Source organism: Pelophylax lessonae, assembly GCF_965119305.1.
Source record: "Pelophylax lessonae genome assembly, chromosome: 5".
NCBI classification, from domain to species: Eukaryota; Metazoa; Chordata; class Amphibia; order Anura; family Ranidae; genus Pelophylax; species Pelophylax lessonae.
In genome coordinates, this window is record NC_138772.1 from 335,515,583 (window position 1) to 335,536,416 (window position 20,834).

The window sequence follows — 20,834 nt, forward strand, 5'->3', positions numbered from 1 at the left end:
ACTTACCTTACCTCTTGATCCAGCAGGCTTCCTCCATTTTTTTTTTTTCGATTGATACCCCTACATTTCAAGACGATAAGTCCTGCAGAGTATGTGGGGATGCCAAGGGAGAGAAAAACCTTGGTGGCCAAGGGAGCATTACAGCCTTTTCCTTTATTCCCTAGATGTAAGTATTATGCAACATTTGCAGTGTGTGGAGGGGGGGCGCTGTAATTTTTTTTTTTATCCTAGAATTTAGCTTTTATATACATATCATTATTTAAAATAAATACATAACTTGGAATTCACCTTTAAATATTTGATAATAAATATACTGTATATATGTGTTAATCTTGTATTAACATTTAATATGAATATGAATATTGCAATACTTTAGCTCTTTTTCCCTTTTTCCATCAGTTTCCATCTCTTCTCTGAACTAGATTAGAATTAAAGTTGAACTGATCAAACAACTAAATATGTCACTGAAATATGTGCATGTACAGTAGATAGTTTCACCTGCTAAAAATTGGATTTTATTGTTACTCACCATAAATTCCATGTCTGAGTTCTTTAACAGACACAGCTCTTCTTTTTCTTCACCATAGTGTTTTATAGTCCCAGTAGGACACTAAGCAGAAAAGACCCCCCCCCCCCCAAAAGGGATTTTACAGTGCATAACAAAACATTCAATTTTCTCTTATGTTTATGGACAGACACAGCTCTTCTCATTCTTTCCCATAGGGACATCCCAAAGCAGTGCCTTGATGAGGGTTGGGCAAACAAAAGCAGTAGGAACCTAAAACAGCAGCCTGCAAAACCTTGCAGCCAAAACAAGAATTTAAAGATGCAAACACACCAACTTTGTAAAATTTGGTAAAAGTCTGCACAGACAACCAGGTAGCAGTCTTGCAAACTTGAGACACAGACGCATGATGTCAGAATGCCCAAAAGGGACTAATCACCATAGGAGAGTGTACCATGACAGGGTAGGGGGAGCCCAATCTTTAATGACATATGCCTTTATAATCTTCTGCTGAATCATCAGGAAATAGTGGTCTCTCAGAACCTGAATTTCAATAACCATGTCGTCAAAGCCAGTGATGGTAAAGCAGAGTGGAAGACTGAACCTTGGGACAGAAGATGGTCCCAGGGGACAGCCGCCACGGGGTGTCTGTGACCAGCCACATTCCTCAGCATACCAGGGTAGTTGAGGCCAGTCTGGAGCAACCAGAATGACCCTTCAGTCTCCATCATGCACAGCAGGCAAGGAAGGAGCTTGAGAGGAAGAAATGCATAGATTAGATGATACTGACCCCAAGGTTCCACCAGTGCATCTGTTGCATGCATCAGGGGATCCCTTGCTCTCACTACAATCCTCAGCACCTTCTTGTGGAGGCAGGACACCAGGAGATCCACATCCGCAGTGCCCCAATGTAGGCAGATCTGACAGATCAGATTGTTCGAGTGTAGGGACCAGTCTCCCTGATTCAGAGTCTGCCCACTGAAGTAGTCCACCACTGGAGAATGCGTGATGCCTCTAGTGCTGCTACTGCACTCCCAATGGGGCCCTGGTGGTTAACATCAGCCCCAACAGTGGCGTTGTTTAACTGAGTGCCTTCGGAGAAGGTCTGTCCTCTGAGCCAGACACAACTGCTCGTAGCTGCAGAAATATTGATGGGCAGCTGAGCTTCTACCAGTATCCAATGACCCTGAGACAACCTCTACCCCAGGAGCCCTCCCCAGCCAGACAGGCTGATGACCATCATGACCACCACTGTCCAGTAGAGGAGAAAAAAGGACTACCTGCCCTGGAAGTAGGGAAACCAAAGCCGCCAGAGAAGAGAGGCCCTGGTAGACAGACCCAGATGAATCTGGTTGTCCAGGGAAGCGAGAGATTTGTCCCGTTTGGCTGGGATTTCTCTCTGCAGAACCCTCATTTGGAACTGCACATACAAGACTGCCTCAAAGGTAAGACCCAGGACCTGCATGCAAGACCGCATGGAAGACTGTCTGTGGGACAGGAGCAGCCGAACTGCAGTCCAAAGTTTCTGGAGCGTGCCCATTGGGAGGATCACCTTGGCCTGCACTGAGTTGAGAATCAAACCCCTCTAGCTTCCTGTTTAGGGTAAAGGCAGACCTTCTGAGATTCTAGACCCATCAAAATTTTTGCAGAGTGTGCACAGTGATCTCCACAACCCACATGATTATCGGTTCAGAATGAGTTGATTGTCAAGATAGCCAATAACAGTATTCCCTGTTGTCTCAGCAAGGTCAGCACCGGGACCAGCACCTTAGTAAAAACCCAAGGCGCAGAGGCAAGACCAAGAAACAAACAAACTGATAATGCATGCCACCGATCTGCAAAATGAAAAAAGTTTTGATGCCAAACACAAATGGGGATGTGCAAGTACGCATCCTTTATCTATATGGAGGTTAGGAAATTTCCCTGTTGAACGGAGGCCACTACCAACTGAATATATTCCATCTTAAACTTCTGTACCTGTACAAAGCAATTCAGGGCCTTGGATGTCCAGGATGAGCCAAACTCCAGTCTTTTTTGGTACAGTAAATAGATTGGAGTAAAACTGAATCTGCTTTGGCTCTGGGACCAGGGCAATGACTGCCTGGAGTAGCAAATCCTGCACCACCCTGTACAGAACTTCAGGTGAGATGAGCGGAGGAGAAGATTGTACAAAAATGAAATTCTATTTTGTAGCCGGACACAATCAGCTTGTGAACCCAGTTGTTGGAGATGAGGGAGGTCCACAGGACAGCGAAGATGACTCCCCTCCCTGGAGACAAGCCTTCATGTTGAGGAGGACTTGTCTGTGGGCCTAGGGGCCTTGTGAGGCCAGAAGCACTTGGAATCATTCGCGGGGGACCTTGAAGGGTTTGCCCCCCCCCCCGTCTGAGAAGCCAAAGCACTGAAATAGCATTGTGTGTAGAGAATTAAGGACTGAGCTTACGACGTGGTTCCTTCCCCTGCTTGGACTATGGGAGAAACTTGGTAAGATTCATGATGATGTCATCCATGGTAGCACTAAAGTTATGTTTACCCTGGAAGGGTAAGTCCATCAGGGCCTTTATAGACATCTGGTCAGTGGACCAACACTTAAGCCAAAAAACTCGCTGAAGCACCACCATGGAGACTGAGCCTAAGCTTTGAGAGTAGCAGGGCTGCATGTAGGAATGCATCACATAAATATTCAAGACCCTGGACCAACAAACAAGCGCTGACAAATTGCACATTACAGTCTTACAATTTTTACCATCTCCCACGCAGAGGTAATCAGTGGGGCCACAGGTGCCTTATCTTGTGTGGATACAGAGTTAAAGGACTCATCCTCTCTACCTGAGGGATCAGGGATCGCGTCATACAGGCCCGCAGAAAAAGCTGAGCCACTGGAAGCAGAGCCTGACTCAGATACCTCCAAAATGGAGGGAGAGGGCGAGACACTTTTGCTCGCCCTGCACCCAAATGCCACCTCCAGCTGAGAGAAAAAGTGCATCTAATGGGACAGAAGCCCCAGAGGAACCGACCGCCTCTGGAGTGAATCAGGAGGGGAAGCTTGTGTGTCTGAGATCCAAAAGGGAACGTGGCATTGCTGAGGGATGCCCACCAAGAAAAGGGACACCACAAACACCCCTGAGCAGTCACAGAAGAGAGAGAACTTCCCACCAACCAAGAGGCTGATTGTTGAGGAGGAGCACTGGGAGCTGTCCGCACTGTCTCGAGGCTGGTGATCGCATGTAAAGTGTGCCAATCCATCCTGAGGTAACAGGAAAACTGCCCCTTGTAATGCAAAGAAAGCACTGAGTAAGAGTAAGATGTTCCCTGCCTGTGGCTACAGGAAAATGGCCACCACAATCCCCAATAAAATGGCCACTGGCTGGAGTGATGTCACCTACAGTAACCAAGGGCTATGTGGAAAGGACCATGCCAAAATAGCCACCCACCAGGCCCCAGGAAAATGGCTCCTGCCAATTCACAGGCAAATTTCCACCGCAACACATATACATGGGCGCAGCTAAAATGGCCACCGCATTCTAGGGAAAATGGCTGCTGTCCAGAGCATGTCTCCAAAAGTAGGACTGCCACCCCCCACTTACAGGAGCCGAAACCCGGAGCCCAGGGGGAGGATCCCCTAAACTGCAGGTACCTGCACTGCATCCCAGATAGCAAAGTCAGGCCCTGTACTTTGCCTCGGGAGGGGGCATCTACTTACCTATCTACAGAGATTGTAAGCAACTATCAGAGAAGACACATGCATGTGCACAGGTGCATGGTTCTTGTAAGCCCTGTTCATGAACGTTTAGCACAGTGGTTCTCAACTCCAGTTCTCAGGACCCACCAACAGGCCAGGTTTCCAAGATAACTAAATTACATCACAGGTGATCTCATTTGCTGCTCAGTGATTGCAGTATTCTAGTCTGCATCTCCCCAATGTAATACTTTAAATCTGGCCTGTTAATGGGTCCCAAGGACCGGAGTTGAGAACCACTGGTTTAGCAGGTGCGTGTGCTTGATCACGCACCAATGTTCGCGCATGTGTCCGAGTGTGCAGTTGCACCAGGCGGGCTATTTAAGCTGCACTAGTTCCTTGTTTTAGTGCTGTTTGGTCTATTACATCCCTGAAGCATCTGTGTATCTGTTTCTGTATTGTCCTTCAGTTGCTGACTTAATCTGCTCCTGACTTTGCCTAAACTCAGCCTACACCGACCCCTGGCTTGGCTCTGGACTACACTTCTGCCTTACCCTTCTGCTCATCTGCCTTGTTGTTACCGATCCTGGCCTGACTTCTGACTACTTTTCTGCTTGCCGCCTGTCTCTGATCTGCCGCTAGTTGCTGACCTAGACTGTCTGACCTTGCCTTGCTCTTCTTCCTGCTACTGATCCAGCAGTAGCGGTGCCTGACATCTGTTCCTGCTTTTCTGCAGTCAGTTACTCCTGCGTATCTGAACGCAAATTCACATCTTCCAGCAGAAGTCTTATCAGGCACTCATGCCATTCTGTGCTCTGGTATTCCCTGTTACTCTACCAGGGCTCTGGAGCCAGAGCTCTACACTTCGGGCTCCTTCACCAGGTATGTTACAGTAATGCTCCCAAGACAGATCTACCTCCCACCAGGGTGGGGGCAGTTGGCCAGGGTAGCACTGTGACACAGACCGCAGTTGCCCAGTCATATATGCCCCCAGACGTTTAACTTGCTGGCCACCCCAGTCCAGGATGGGGCTGATGCAGTTAACCTAGCATGTAGATAAAGGTCTGCATGCGCTTGTTTGCCAGGCTTGGATGACTACTGGATCTAGATTATCCAGCCTGTCACCCAGCCTGGCTGTTGATTGAAGAACTCTGCAGGAAAAAAATCCTAGAAACAAAGAAAAAGAGGAAACAAACTTATGGAACAACAGGTCCCAGCAGGGAACTAGGTCCTTATTCCTGAAATCAGAGATAGGATTTATACCAGCTAGGACTGCACATAGACAGTGCTGTGTTCTTTTTTTTCCCATGTTCTACTACTGTAGGTGGCGCTATAAAACCCTATGGTCAAGAATAAGAAAAGCTGTGTCTATCAATGAACGTAAGAGAAATGTTTGTGCTTGTGAGGAGCCAATGCTTTTTGATTCACACACCTCTGTCACACTGAATAGCCAAGGGCACCACGTGCTTTGTCACAGTTAAGAATAACAACTGTGTCATCTATCCATAGTTAGGGGATGTACACTTGGGCTGAATATCAGACAGTATTGGTTGTTTCAACAAAAAACGGTTGACATTCAGCCCATGTGTATGGCAGCCAGTCTGACAAAAGCCAGCCGAACATATGGGTTTTGTTGAAGGGGCATGACCTCAAAAAGTCTGCCGATCGGCATCCGATCAGCGCCCTCAGCCAATAGCTATGTGTGTTCTGGTGAGGGAGGAGTTTAGCGGGGAGATCACTATACTAACATTGGATAGTTAGTACAGTGGCTCCTCTTGAGCTTATCATGTTTTTTTAGTTTAGCCTGCTCGGGCTGTGTACTAGGCTTAAGTCTGTCTATTACACAATGAAAGAGAAGCACACAATGCATATCTTTGTGCTCTTCTTGCATGTGAGCATGTCCACATTGTTAGTGTGCACTGCAGAAGAACTCTGAATGTCTGTTATTGCCAGTCAGATTTCTGACATGCAGGGGATTGCAAGAAGCTAATATAAACATGAATTTAAATTATTCACACTAGTTGTATTTAAAAACCTTATTTTTAATATTAGTTTATTGTATTGTATTTTTCTCATTGAATTTTTTAATAGACCTAAATAGTGTAAAAAATATTTACATCTGTCAATAGATCTCTTGCTTATTGAATGTTTTAGAGCCCTTGCACACTGGGGCGCTTCTAAACTGGCCATAACACGCTAAGCACTTTTGCAGTGCTTTCTGCAGCACTGTTGTGGCACTTTTGCAGCACTTTTTAAGTGTTTTTCAGGCATTTGCTGTGCGCTTTTTAAAGGACAAGCGACTCAAAAACGTCTCCAAAAAACATTTTGAAGCGCTTTTAAGGCGCTTCCTATTTATTGCCATGGAGAGGGGCGTTTTCGAGGGGCTTTTCAGCTCTCCAAACATGCTTAAAAAAAGATGCTGTGAAAGCATTCATTGATTTTAATGGGAAGTATTTTTCGTGAGCTTTTCAGGTGCTTTTGTTAACGCCAAAACGCTTGAAAAACTCCTCGGTGTGAAAGGGCTCTTAACATTTTAGATGATATTGCAAGCGAGAAAATTAACAGATAAAACTTTATTGTTTAACATGCATATATTTCAGCATTTGCCTTATACAAACCACCCAAGGCTTTTCTCATTAATTTTTGTTTCTCATAAAATAAAAAATGGAGTGACCGCAAGGTGAAGAATGCTAAAAGCAATAAAGAGTTCCTTGGGCTGGCCATACATGTTCAATTTTCTGTTTAGATTTACCACAAATCACATAATATGAGGTCAAACCCAAACAACACTTTCACTTGTATCCAATTAGGCAGGCCTTTGTACTACATAGTTCAAGGAAAATTTCAAGCAAATTGTACAGAAAATTGTATAATGTATGGCCAGCCTTGGTCTGTACATAAAAATTAGGGGTTTATCTTTCCCTATTAGGTTTTTATTTATGTAAAACATAATAGGAGGTGCTAAAACACAGAAAGGTTAGTAGATGTACCCAGATTTCCCAGACTGAAACAGAATAAGATCTTGCTATTAGGGGAATGGAAAGATAGGAAGCCAGGGGCTGACAATGTCCACCAGACTCCACCTATAACCTAAATACCATTTTGCGTAGAATACCATGGGTAGAATGAGCATTTAATAACTTGCAGATGTGTAGATCTGTATAATTTTCTGAAAAAGAGATTCAGTATGTTTTTAATCGATGGATATAAAAGGGCAGTAAAAGTTTAAGAAGCAGACACAGTAATCCAGACTTTCTCAACCTTTTTATCACAGAGGAACCCTTGAAAAAACTTTCTGATCTGAGAGAACCCCTGCTAGTAATTACTATATCTAAAGTCCATGGTAAATTGGTGTCATAGTCAATGGAAAGACTGCTACTTATATTTGTGGCCATTGGGTAGAATCCCCTCCTTACTGATAGCTAAAGAGATCCTTATTATCAACAGTTATTAGTCTAAAAGGCAGAAATTGCTTATTGCTCAAAAAAAACCTTAGCAAACTCTGGAGGAACCCTAGGGTTCACAGAAATGTGCTTGAGAAAGGCTGCACTAATCACTATTTTACCACTATCTACTTATTTAATGTGGAAAACTTGTAAGCCAATAAAACAAACCTTTTCACATATTTACAGTTAAACCACAGCTTATGTATCAATGAAATTAATACTTCTATATTGCAAAATACTATATCAATTCAAAAAGCCATTGAATGAAAGCGAATCCTTACCACATTAAGTACGGTCAAGTATTTCCACTGCCCACCATACACAAACACTCCAGCCGGCGGATCCTTTGAACTAACAGAAAAAAGTAAATAGGCAAGGAAAGAATACCATAAAAAAACTGAACAGTGATACATAACAAGAGAAACGGTGGCCATGATGATCCAGCAATCTGACAACAGTCCTACTGGCTAGTTCCTCCAAGCGGTTCTAGCAGTACTAGCTTCATTGAAAGCACTAAGAAGCACTGAGCTTTGTTCTGATTTATAAATTCGATTTGGAATAAATTGGTTCTGCAGTGTTAGTTAACAGTGCTCATGAAACTTTCTTTGTACGCTGTGGATTTTAAAGATTCAGTCTAGATCAGAGAAGATTAACGTTACATAATGTCATATGAAACAAGCAAGATCTTTGTTTCTTAAAGACTCTTACGTGAGAAGAAACAAGGATCATTGTTAGATTTCTCCCTCTGAGCTTATTTTTATTAAATGCCTAATTCAAGCTGTCATTTTTTGTACCAACACTATATAATTTTAACATAAGAAATTCAAACACATGTAACAATTACATAGAACAGTTGTATAAAGAGTTACATTAAGTTGTATAATACCCTTTCCCGATACAATATTTGTACTGAATTTGTTTTGGACCGTTTTAAATGTATGTATTAATTAATACATAATTAAAGCCTATATAAAGTAAAAAAAAAAGGAAAAGTGAATGTTATCACTATATCTCTCTGAAATATGAAGGTTGTACAAATGTACAAATGCAAATACTAATGTGCAAAATCTGATAAAATACAGCAATCCATCAGAAATCTTACACTGGTCTGACTACAGTACCTTGAACCCTAGTTGTTAGGGGTTATTGGTTTCTGCATTCAGCATTGGCCTTAGTGTTGAATTTTCTAGATTATGATGTAAATAAGGGCAGCTTGATATAAGTGGTCTTATCAATATGTTTGGCTATATAAAATAAGGACTCATTCACATTTTAGATGCTATTGACATTTTTCAGGCAGTTCTTGCAAAGTTAAAATGCCAAATCTAAAAGTGTTTATGGAGCTGGATGACTTAGGTAGGCCATGCACAGAACAAACATCTTTCCTGCAATCTGTGGTTGCAGGAAAGAACTTTTCTTGATTCCCCTATTGTATTGTAGCACCCTACAGGTAGGTGCTAGGTAAATGTATAGTGCGCCTCGTCTGCCTAACAGCAGGGCTGTGATTTATTTAGTTAGGGTGTCAGGGCTTCCAGATGTGCCTGCTGAGGGGAGAAGTATCCCCACTGGCTCCTGCGAGAGGCTTCTCATAGGGCAGTCTGGGAATCCCAATCAGGGCACACATCCAAGCTTGTAACTACCCCAGAAGGCAGATTATGCTGCAAAGGATTCTGGGAGTGGGTATAAGTTTGGGTGAAGTGCGTGACACGGTGTCTTTGGCGGGAGCAGAGTCCCAGGAGGGAGAGAACGGCTTTCTCTCCTTCTGTCTGAGGAAGTGGATGTCTCTGGGTGTCGCCTGAGAATCCAGAGAGTGCTGAGCTGAGCTGAGCTGAGGGGATCCGGTGTGCCGAGAGCCTGCGGAGCATGGGAGGGGTCCAGTCCCAGGAAAGCCTACACAGGTCATGAGTACTGCGGAATTGCCCCTGGGGGTCTGCCAGAGTCAGAGGGGACCTCTCTCCGGGAGAGGTTCTGGGATCCAGTGCCAGCTAGCTGAAAGGGGGTACCTAGGTTGAGGACCCTGAAGTTACAGAGGGGGGTACATAGTCGGTGAACCCCGAAGAGTTCAAGGTTAAAGGGGCACCTGCAGTTGGGCCCTGAATTGTACAGAGTGTCAGTTAACAGTTGCAGCTTTACAGAAATCTACAATGTACTACCTCAAGCCAGTACAAGGCAGGAGGGGAGTATTCAGTGACTTTGCAGTACAGCAGTGTCAGTAATTTTACAATTCACAGTCTTGGGTCTTCTGGACTTTATGTCAAGGATCCAGCACATCTATTAAGCTACAGTGTGTTCTCAGTGTTAGTGAGCATTGGCTGGCGTCGGCTGGCATCAAAGAAACGCCAACGGGCATTTTTACAGAATTAAGTCCCATGTTAAATTAGTGAAACCTAAAGGAGTATCCCACTCATTCCCTACTCCCATCCCTCTTTTCTACAATAAAAACCACAAAACCAAGATGCCGGAGTTGTCCATATCTCAGTTCTCACACCCAGGGTCGCAGCTCACATGGGCTGGAGAGGTAACCGGTAACAATGGCAGACCCACATAAGGCTACAGGCCTGGAAAACCTGCTACAGTATTATTACAGAAAACCAGCCACTAGTGATAATCATATGTCAAATTTGGCAGCCTGGTTGTACCTATGGTAATCGGTCAGCTTGGTGCATTCAGCCTGCCCATACATGGTTTGAATCTTGACCGGTTCCCGCTGAAACGGCCGAGATTCGAACTGTCTATGGCCTGCCTTCCAAGTTACTGTCTGGGCATTGTTGTGCAGCAGACTGTCTGCAACATTTGGACTATAGCCACCTAATCTTTTACATGCTATTTCTTATTGTTTACTATGTCACTGGTATAATTGATTGGTTATGCCTTAAGCCAGCCATACAGGAGTCAGTTTAGCAGGGACCTGAAGAATTTCTATCAATGTATGGGCTGGCTGGTTGTACAGAAGTTGATCTATCGTTCAGCCTGTGCACAACCAGCCTGCTGGTTTTTTCCTGAACAATCAGTGCCGCCGACTATAGCCGGCAACACTGATCATTGTATTCTAACAGCAGTGAAGGCTCCCTGCTATCAAAATACAATACCACAGTAAGTGGGATTCCCCAATCCACCTTTAATGAGTGGATAGGGGAATGGGCTAATTTTATTTTTGTTTGTTTAACCCCCTGGTTGAATTAAAAGAACGAATCATGTAAGACCAGCCTTAGAGTAACAGGTAGAATGCTGCTATCACACACCTGATAGGAGACTGAATTGAGGAGGTCGGCCTCTCTTATATCTCCAGCCCGGGCCCCACTGAAGGTGGAACAGAGGGTACTGAGGGACAGCAGGAACACGAGTGTCTGTGGAAGTTGATGGAAGAACTGACAGCAGGAGATGTGATTCCAAGGAGACTGGCAGACCAATGAATCAGGAACAGTAGTGGTGTTCAGAAGTCTAGCCCAGGTTAAAGAGACACTCCGCTTACGCTGTTGGCAATGAAAGTCATATTGTAATTGAATGTTATTAAAAAGGACCTTTCCTTTTCAATCTGCAGCTGCTGTAATTCTCTGAAAATTCAATGCAATATGGCTACCTGGAGGTGTTCTGTACACAGAATGTTTACTGACCACACACCAGAAACCTAATTTCCTGCTTCTGTGGATGGCTCACTGATTTTCCCAGAAGTCTGCACTAAAATACAAGTCAGATTTCAGGTGTCCCCTAGAACAAAAATGTCATTTTTGGTGAGATACTTAAAATAGGAACACGTCTAAAGGGATACAGGCCCAGCAGCTTTTCTCATTAGTGCAATGCAGGTGTCACAGCTGATTGATAATTATGAAACCACTCCCATTAGATTTATTTTCCTATGGTGCACAAACAGGGATTTCTTCTGAATAACAAAAGGTAGGAATCTGTAACAAAGTTTGTTATAATCCTTGCAATGTACAGTGCCTTGCGAAAGTATTCGGCCCCTCTTGAACTTTGCAACCTTTTTTTCAGTTTTTTATTTGTTAAAAAAGTTTGAAATATCCAATAAATTTCATTCCACTTCATGATTGTGTCCCACTTGTTGTTGATTCATCACAAAAAATTACAGTTTTATATCTTTATGTTTGAAGCCTGAAATGTGGCAAAAGGTCGAATAGTTCAAGGGGGCCGAATACTTTTGCAAGGTACTGTACATAGATAACCCAGAGGGGAATGTTTATTTCTCAACAAAAGTGGAGTTACGCTATAAAGTGGAACTATGGGCCAATTATAAAGAGTGCAGTCTGTCCCTATCATTAACACAGGAGTTTTCGCTTTCCCTTGTAAAAACATTTTATCACATTATGTTCTTGCTATTGAATCCCTTGATTTCCACTTCCTGTTACAGGTCAAGTTGTCCAACAAAAGTGGCAGTTACAGGCATCGGGAGAAATAATATAACACAGAAAGGTATGCTTTCAACTGACATAATTTCATATGGCTTGAATATTTTTTTTTACAGAAAAACAAAAGACCTGTTACTGCAATTGCTTCAAAAGTATTAGTACAAACTGGACCTAAAATTGTTAATCTCTTACTCCTAAATTAATTTAAAACTACTTGTCTATCTAAGTCTAGCCTGTCCATAGGGAGACAATGCTCCTGTGCAGAAGTAACAGAATTGTTACACTGTACTGTAAAGGAAAAGAAAAAACAAAAAAAGAGGAAAACTCAGAAAACCAAAAAGTACAGTGTTGCTGCTAGTGACAGATTATAATATACTGTATATGTATTTTTTAATTGTTATTTTACCTATAAATACACTTTAATGGTCCAAGTTTGTAATGCTACATACATAAAGCCGTATAAGGTAGGACTTCTGTGGATTTACAGTTGACTAAAGCATAGCTATCAGATTTTTTTACTTTCAAAAGATTTTTATTTGTAATATAATGGAACAGATACAAAACAAGCATTATGAATCATGCACTAGAAGCAAATATTTGACAAATTGAAACATACTAAACAGAATACATACAACTCTCGAAAACTTCAAAGTGTAAGTAAGCAAGTGGTCTTCACATGTTCCACAATGCGAAAGGCGCAGAGGAAAAGTTATGCGCCGTGAAATGGAGATCCGGAGAGGCCTGCCCAATCCCAAGGAGACCCCTACTGGGGGCTAAGACTGTCCCCTCAGGAGAGATAGGGCTCCCCCATAACTCAGCTCTGGCAAGCCAAGTTGAGGTATTAATGATTTACCCATATAAAGGAGAGCCGTAAAGTTATAAATTTAGATCAAAATGCTATTGAGTAATATGCAACCCTACGAGTCGAGAAGGCTTCCAATACCGTGAAGGTAGGGAGCAACTAGCGTCTCAAAAACTTCACAACAAGCATGGTATGCTTAAGAGAAAAGTGTGTGGAGAAGAGAAAGAGAAGAGACAAAAGGTGGGAAAGGAATAGAAAGGAGAGGCTATTAAAAGAGAGAACAGAGGAAGGATAAGACCATGATAAAGAGGGTGCGATACTAGCACAGAGGAATGAGGTCTTAGAGAGAAAAAGTGATAGGAAGGAGTTTTCCTGACAGGTCCCTAAGAACAAGAAGGATCAAACTAGTGCTGCTGTAGCTATCAGATTTTAATTCTAAATAGAGTTAATTAGTATCAGTCAATAGCACTGTGATATTACAACAGCACTGGGTCATGTTCTGTTTAAGTTCTAAGTTATAGTTATGAGTTTAAGTGATATACAAATACTGTAGCTGCTGACTTTTAATATAAGGACACTTACTTGTCCAAGGATCCAGTGCTGCTCTCACCTGAGCCGATTTTTAAACCTTTGCGTCCAGGCAATCTGACCGGAAGTGGGAGCGGATACCTGTCAAAACCAGGTACCGACCCCCCCCCCCCCAAAAAAAAAATGGTTGGTAAGGTATTTACTTTTGGCGATGACACAGAGCTGTGTAACAAGGATGTGTTTTTTGTAGCTAACATAGAATATGGCTTGGCATTGCTAACAAAAAAAAGTCAAACCATTGGAATTGCAGTTCGATTTTTTTTTAAATGCAGAATTATACAAAATCTACTCACAGAGTAAAATATTGGAGGTACAGTTTTAGTTAGAGATACAGAAGAAAAAGATTTGGGGGTGTGTAAAGTGTTCAAATAATTGCAAAATGATCAAACAGTGTGGCCTGGCAGTAGGAAAAGCAAATAGAATTCTAGGATGCATCACTAGAGTGGTCATCAGCAGGAGAAAGGAGGTTCTGATTCCACTATACAGAACATTATTTAGACCTCATTTAGAAAGCTGTGTCCAGTTCTGGGTCACTCACTTACAAAAGGTTATTTATACAAAGCAAGTCCAGAGATAGGCATGCACGGTCTGAGTAATAAAATATATCAGGAGAAACTGCTGGAACCTAGCAGACTTGAGGAACAAAGGGAGAGGAAAGACAGCAAATACATTAAAATAGTGAATAAGGTTCAGAAGGGCAGTATTTATAATATGAAGCTAAGATCAATAACATGAGAAAAATACCTCAAACTAGCAGGAAAAAATATACCTTAGGCAGTATAGTTTTACTTAAAGAGAAATGGATGCTTGGAACAAACTGTCAGGAGAAGTATTAAGTCAACCAATAGTAAATTAATTTAAATCTTAACTCCATCTTTCTGTCATTTAAAATTGTATGTTTGGACCAAGCTGGTCCAAGAAAATTATTGCCTTCATTAAGTCAGAGGGGTAGCTTGAAGCTTGTGGACCCCGATGCAAAAGTTGACTTGGGCCACCCCACGACCACCCCTGCGCTACCACCTGCCGCTTCCACCTCCGAGTCTTGGGGCTGCACTCCCGCTCCCATCCTTGCATTCAGACTTGCAATTTAAAAGGTGATAAGAACCATGATGTCACCGTGCCATCCTGAGCCCAAGCCCAGCCTAATCCTGAGCACCATTTGGTCGCATTTGGAACTGCGAATGCACAGTTCTGAAGCCGACCCATGACCATAATTTGTTTTATGGGCAGCGTTTGCCAATGCTGGACATTTACAGACAGGGTAAAAATTGGCAACCCTCTACCCTTACTCCTGGTAATGACACATGTTCTCCCCCTCCCCCAGTTGTAACAAATTAAATGCCTTGCCCCACCAAGGTAATAACATAGGTCCTCCCCTCCTGGTAAGACATATCCCTTCCCCCCTCCAAGTAAATGACAGATGTCCCCCACCTCTAGGTAATAAGTGCCCTCCTCCTGGTAATTACACATGACATGCCCCCCTCTATTCTAGTAATGACCAGGGCTTTCTATCTCAGGAAATAGGTGCACATATTCAGCCACGCCCCCTCCACCTTCCCCTGGGGAGGGAGGCGTGAGTGTGCCACAGCAAATGGGTGTGGGAGGATCTTAAAGGGATAATAAATACCAGGAGGGTGCTATGTACAGAGTGCAGAGTTCAGGAGGGTGCTACGTACGGAGCGCAGGGTACAAGAGGGTGCAATGTACAGAGTGCAGAGTTCCACCCAAAAACCCCAATCCCTGACAAGATTGTTTCCCCCTTCCAGCACAAATCCCCCCATCACCATTCTAGGTATAAATGCTCTTCCCCTCCCAGCACAGCTCCCCATCTCCCAGGGTGGGAGTTTTCCCCATAGGTGACTTGTTGACACTGAGTTGAGCAGTGTATCTTACCTAACAGTGATAGCAGTCCTGGCCTGGCTATCAAGTGGCGCTCTCCTTCTACTGTGGTCACATCTATGACAGGCTGCTCAGTGCTCACCATCCCTAGTTGTCAGCACACACTGTGCACACAGCAGAGACAGTTCCTGGTCCCAGGCTGCTATCATCCCATCCTCCTCACTGTTCAGGAAATGGCATGTGTGCCCAACAGCTTCTCCCAGATAATGAGAATTGAGGGGTGTTGATTGTGGCGAAGGCAAAGTAGAAGACAAGAACTGGAGGACTGGAGCTCAGCGGTGGGACACAGTGCGGATGGAGCTGGTCCATAGGATTTTGTAGCAGCAGCAGTTGGTATGCTATTATGTCAGTGAGGCCGCATAGGCTCCCTGGAGCTAGGGACTGGGTAGTAATTGCTACCCCTGTGACCCCTGATGCTACACCCATGCACTAAATGATGCACCTACTATGGATGCTGTATAAACTGTATGTAGCATCAGTGCTGTGTTCTGACAGTGGGACAAGAACTTCTTGACCCACTCCCTGAACAGATCAGGCTGAGCGCTGCTCAACAATTCACAGGAAGCTTTGAACTTTTTGAATTGCTACAAGACTTTCTCTGATTGGCTGAGGTGAAGATTGTCCAAACAAACAATTTTGAAGTGACAGAAAACTGCAGTTAGGCTTTAAGCATGCTTGGGATGAACTTAGCCTATAATCAGACAAAAAAGTAAAAAAAAAACAAAAAGACAAAATATAATTTAGACTCAATTCACTAAAAGATATCTAATGTGATATTTGGGGTCATGTGGAACATTCTAACCAACTTTTGCGTGTGATATGGAAAATCTCATTTTACTATGGGTGATATTTACTGCAAAACTAAAAAACACTTAGTCAATACCGCATAACCCTGTCTAAAAGTAAATTCACAAAAAAAACAAAAAAAAAACAAAAGGTAATCAAATACATTTATTAAGTAACAGTCTAACCATCTATCCATGTGCTATTTAGGGAATGTACTTAATTACTAGCTGGTTGTTACCTTTTCACTCTGGTGCCTCCTGGCCCTTTAAAGTTTTATGATGCCAGGAGGCGGGGCGGGGCTTAGAAGCACGTGATCAGCATGATTGGTTGTCACAGCGGTCACTGCGGTCACATGACCCGAAAACAGCGCAAGCAGCAATCAGGAGCTTTTGGTTAGGCGCCGGTATCTGTGTCGGGAGCGCGCATCACACAGGCTCTCAGCACAGCTGTTTGGGCAGCAATTCACGCAAATATGCGGCCCCTTGGCACCAAGCAACAGGCACAGAGAGGCCACATATTTGCGTGCAGCCGGTGCCAAGGGGATAAAGAGCCAGGACCTGCGGTGTCCCTAACAACCAGTGACTCCCTGATGACAGCAAAATGTAAACCAAAGAGCTGACAGTACAAAAAAAAAAAAAACACTGTGCAATTCCCCCTCCCCCCCCCAATCCATACCAAGCCATTCAGGTCTGGTATGGATTTTAGGGGACCTCACACCCAAAAAATAGTGCCCACCGACTCACATGAAATTGACCCCTTCCCATCGAGCGTATATGTTTATAAACTCGGACGGGAAGAGTAATCTCGGTTATCGATGCAGCAATTATTGATATATCTTTTTTAGGGCCAGTGATTCTGCACAAAGTAAAAGTAATCAGAGCGGCTAACGAGCCCCTGGATTACATCTACAAGTGGCGGAAAGGGGTCCCAAACCCCTTCCGCCACCAGAAATTGTTCATTCCTTGTAATAGCAATAAAGTTGATAAAAAAAAAGTTAAAGTTGTATAAAAAAAAATAATAAAATGAAAAAGAAAAAAGTTAAGCCCCCTATTGCCCCGTGCTCACTTGCAAATGCGAACCCGCATGTAGGTCCCGCATATGAAAATGGCGATCACACCATTCATATGATGTATCGCGGCAAACATCAGAGTAAGAGCAATAACATTAGCACCAGACCTCCTGTGTAACTCTAAACTGGTAATTTGTAAAGGCTTTTAAAGTGTTGCCTATGGATATTTTTGGGTACGGTAATTTGGTGCCATTCCATGTGCGAATGCAATTTTAAAGCCTGTTTGGTATCTTTTTACCCGGCGTAACATCATCTTTTATATTCTACCAAACAAATGGGTATTATATTGTGTTTTTGTGCATTAAAATCCATTAAAGTGTGATTTTTTTTTCAAAAACATATTGTGTGACATAAATATATGCAATGCCCACCATTTTATTCTCCAGGGCCTCTGCTAAAAATATATATATAATGTTTGGGGGGTTCTAAGTAATTTTCTAGCAAAAAAAATGATGTTTTTTACATGCAGAAGAGGAATGCCAGAATTGGCCCGGCCAGGAAGTGGTTAAAAAAACACATGACCGCTCCTAAAACTAGGCTCCCACTGACTGACAGCTCTGCTTCTCCTAGCCGCATAACCACTTGCCGACCAGCCGCTGTAGTTTTACTGTGGCAAGCCGTCTCTAGTACGCGAAACGATGTACCTGTATGTTGCTTTGTGTAATAGACAGTGGGGGTGCGCACGCGCCGGCAGACTCACGCACACACGCCAATTGGCCAGAGGGGGAGCCAATCAGCGGGTCGCATTCGCTGGCCACCCGTGATTGCTCCCCATTGAGACAGAACAGCGGTCTGCCTATGTAAACAAACACACCGCCGTTCTGTCACAGATGAACACAGGGATCCTGTGTTCCTACTATTTAGGAAAACAGGTCTCTGTGCTCATCTATAGAGTACATCCCCCACACAGTTAGAATCCACTCCCTAGGAGCACACTTAACCCTTTGATCACCCCTGGTGTTAACCCCTTCCCTGCCAGTGTCATTAGTACAGTAATAGTGCATATTTTTAGCACTGATTCCTGTAGTAATGTCACTGGTCCACTCAAAAGTGTTAGGTGTCTGATCTTTCCGCTGCATGTCACAGTCCCATTAAAAACGCTCAGCGGGGAATCGGCAGATCGATCCCCCGCTGAGAAAAACTGAGTCCGACGACGGACTCCCCTGTGTGAAAGGGGCCTTATAAGTGTCCCTTAGAGCAGCCTTTTTCAACCAGGGTGCCCAGGCACCCTGGGGTGCCTTGAGGTTTCTTCAGGAGTGCCTTGGCAAAATGCCTAAAAATTGCCCCAAAATTGTATACAAGCTGGTGGGTGGATGAAGCTTGCCTTTTAGTTACACAAAGCCACAGGTTTTCATTGTACACCATTATAACTTTCTAGCTGCCAACCTCCTAACGACCAATGACATCATCATTTAATAAGGAGGATGTCAGTTGTCTGCATATCATCCTTGTTTGACCCTCCCTTGCCTCTCTCTATCAGCGTTGGGGTCACATTAGCTGAGTGATGGAGAAAAACTGAGGGAGAAGAGAAACATTGGAATACTAGTCAGCACTAGTTTGCAAAAGGGTTTCTAATGTTGGGTGTTCTACATGTGTGGATGTTGCTGCATTATATAAAATTATCAGAATAGTTAGAATGGGGCGCCTCAAGACTGTCCATCATTTTGGACGGTGCCTTGAGATTGTTCATAATTTAAAGGGTGCCTTGACTAGGTTGAGAAACACTGCCTTAGAGTACTAGTAGAGAGTTTTAGTGGTATATTTTAACAACAGTTTTTTTATATGTGAACTACAAGGTAGTTCAGAGAGAATAAAACAATTGGTATATGTTGAAAGTAGATGCAATTAGTCACAAAAAAACAAAAACAGCAAATGCTTGGTTAGTACAGAATGTCATGGTAATCCACACAACACAGCACCCTGTACGTAATAAGTATTGTTCTTTCTGCTGACCTCCTATTTATTTTCTCAATGCAGACACTTGTAACAAGAAAAAACGATACCATCAGTCATGTCTTGCTTATAAAGTTCATGCCTTTTATCAATCTCTATTTCCTGAGCAAGTATTCAGAATGAAAGGGGTCAAAAGTTGAAGCTAATTTTCTCAATTTAGAAATGACAATGTTAAGGTACAAGCTGGGAAATGATCAATCATCAGTTACCAGTTAAAAAAAAACATTTTTCGACTGTATACGGCATATATCCTTTCATCTTACCGGCAAAGAAACCATTATTTTACAAGTTACTACGAAATTAAAATCTATTTATCAATTTTCCTTGATTTAATTCTAGTTGTTTTTTATCCTTTTTGATCTAATGCTAATTGTTTTTTATTCTTTTTGATTTAATTCTAGTTGTTTTTTATCCTTTTTGATCTAATGCTAGTTGTTTTTGGGACCCAGTTACCAGTTAAACAACACATTTCTACTGTAAGAAGCATTTACCATTTCATTTAAACCAGCAAAGTTACCATTATTTGCTACCAAGAAATTAAAAGCTTACGAGTTACCAAGAAATTAACGGCTTCCCGACCACCCCATAGCAGATTTACTGCTACAGGGCGGCGGCCGCTCTGTGCAGAATCATGTATATAGAGTATCTCACAAAAGTGAGTACATCCCTCACATTTTTGTAAATATTTTATTATATCTTTTCATGTAACAACACTGAAGAAATGACACTTGGCTACAATGTAAAGTAGTGAGTGTACAGATTGTATAACAGTGTTATACATAATTATAACTTCTGGCAACAAAAGTGAGTACACCCCTAAGTGAAAATGTCCAAATTGGGCCCAATTAGCCATTTTCCCTCCCCTGTGTCATGTGACTCATTAGTGTTACAAGGTCTCAGGTGTGAATGGGGAGCAGGTGTGTTAAATTTGGTGTTATCGCTCTCACTCTCTCATACTGGTCACTGGAAGTTCAACATGGCACCTCATGGCAAAGAACTCACTTTGTACTCACTGAGATACTGTATAAATGATTCTGCACTTCCGGGTCTTGGGCGTGAGCCGACTCAATGTCTGCTGGGACCTGCCGATCTCTCGTTACCCTGATAGAATGACAGTTTGCCTATGTAAACACGGCAGACTGTCATACTGTGAGTACAGAAGACATGGATCCTGTGTTTCTGTAAAGCAGAAACACAATCCGTGTCTTTCAGTAGTTAAAGCAAAACACTAGATAGGCATACATTTAACTCTATGATGGCAACTGATGTTAACCCCTTCCCTGCCAATGTGATTAGTACAGTCGCATATTTTTAGCACTGATCACTGTATTAGTGTGGCTGGTCCCCCAAAAAAGTGTCAAAAGTGTCAGTTAGGTTATTGATTTGTCCGCCGCAATATCACAATCCTGCTATAAGTCGCTGATCGCCACCATTACTAGTAAAAAAAATATATATAAAAAAATGTATATCCCATAGTTTGTAGACGCTGAAACTTTTGCACAAACCAATCAGTATATGCTTATTTGGATTTTTTTTTTTACCAAAAATTTGAAGCAGAATACAAATTGGCCTACATTGATGAAGATGATGGATGTGTTTTAGAACAGTAAGTAAAAAATATTGTTTTTTTTTTTTTTCAAAATTGTCAGTCATTCTTTGTTTCTAGTGGAAAAAAATAAAAACTACAGAGGTGATCAAATACCACCAAAAGAAAGCTCTATTTTTGGGAAAAAAGGGACATAC

The 20,834-nt window shown here is 42.7% G+C and overlaps 1 protein-coding gene across 1 annotated transcript in view; it reads right to left on the reverse strand.

The window, feature by feature from the left end:
• The window catches only part of ADTRP (androgen dependent TFPI regulating protein), a 64,930-nt gene extending 56,853 nt beyond the window's left edge, over nt 1–8,077 (reverse strand). The window contains exon 1 of the mRNA XM_082259872.1: nt 7,912–8,077. Coding sequence (XP_082115998.1) covers nt 7,912–8,064 — 153 coding nt within the window. The 5' untranslated portion in view covers nt 8,065–8,077. The remainder of the gene's footprint in view (nt 1–7,911) is intronic.
• Nucleotides 8,078–20,834: the final 12,757 nt, after the last annotated feature.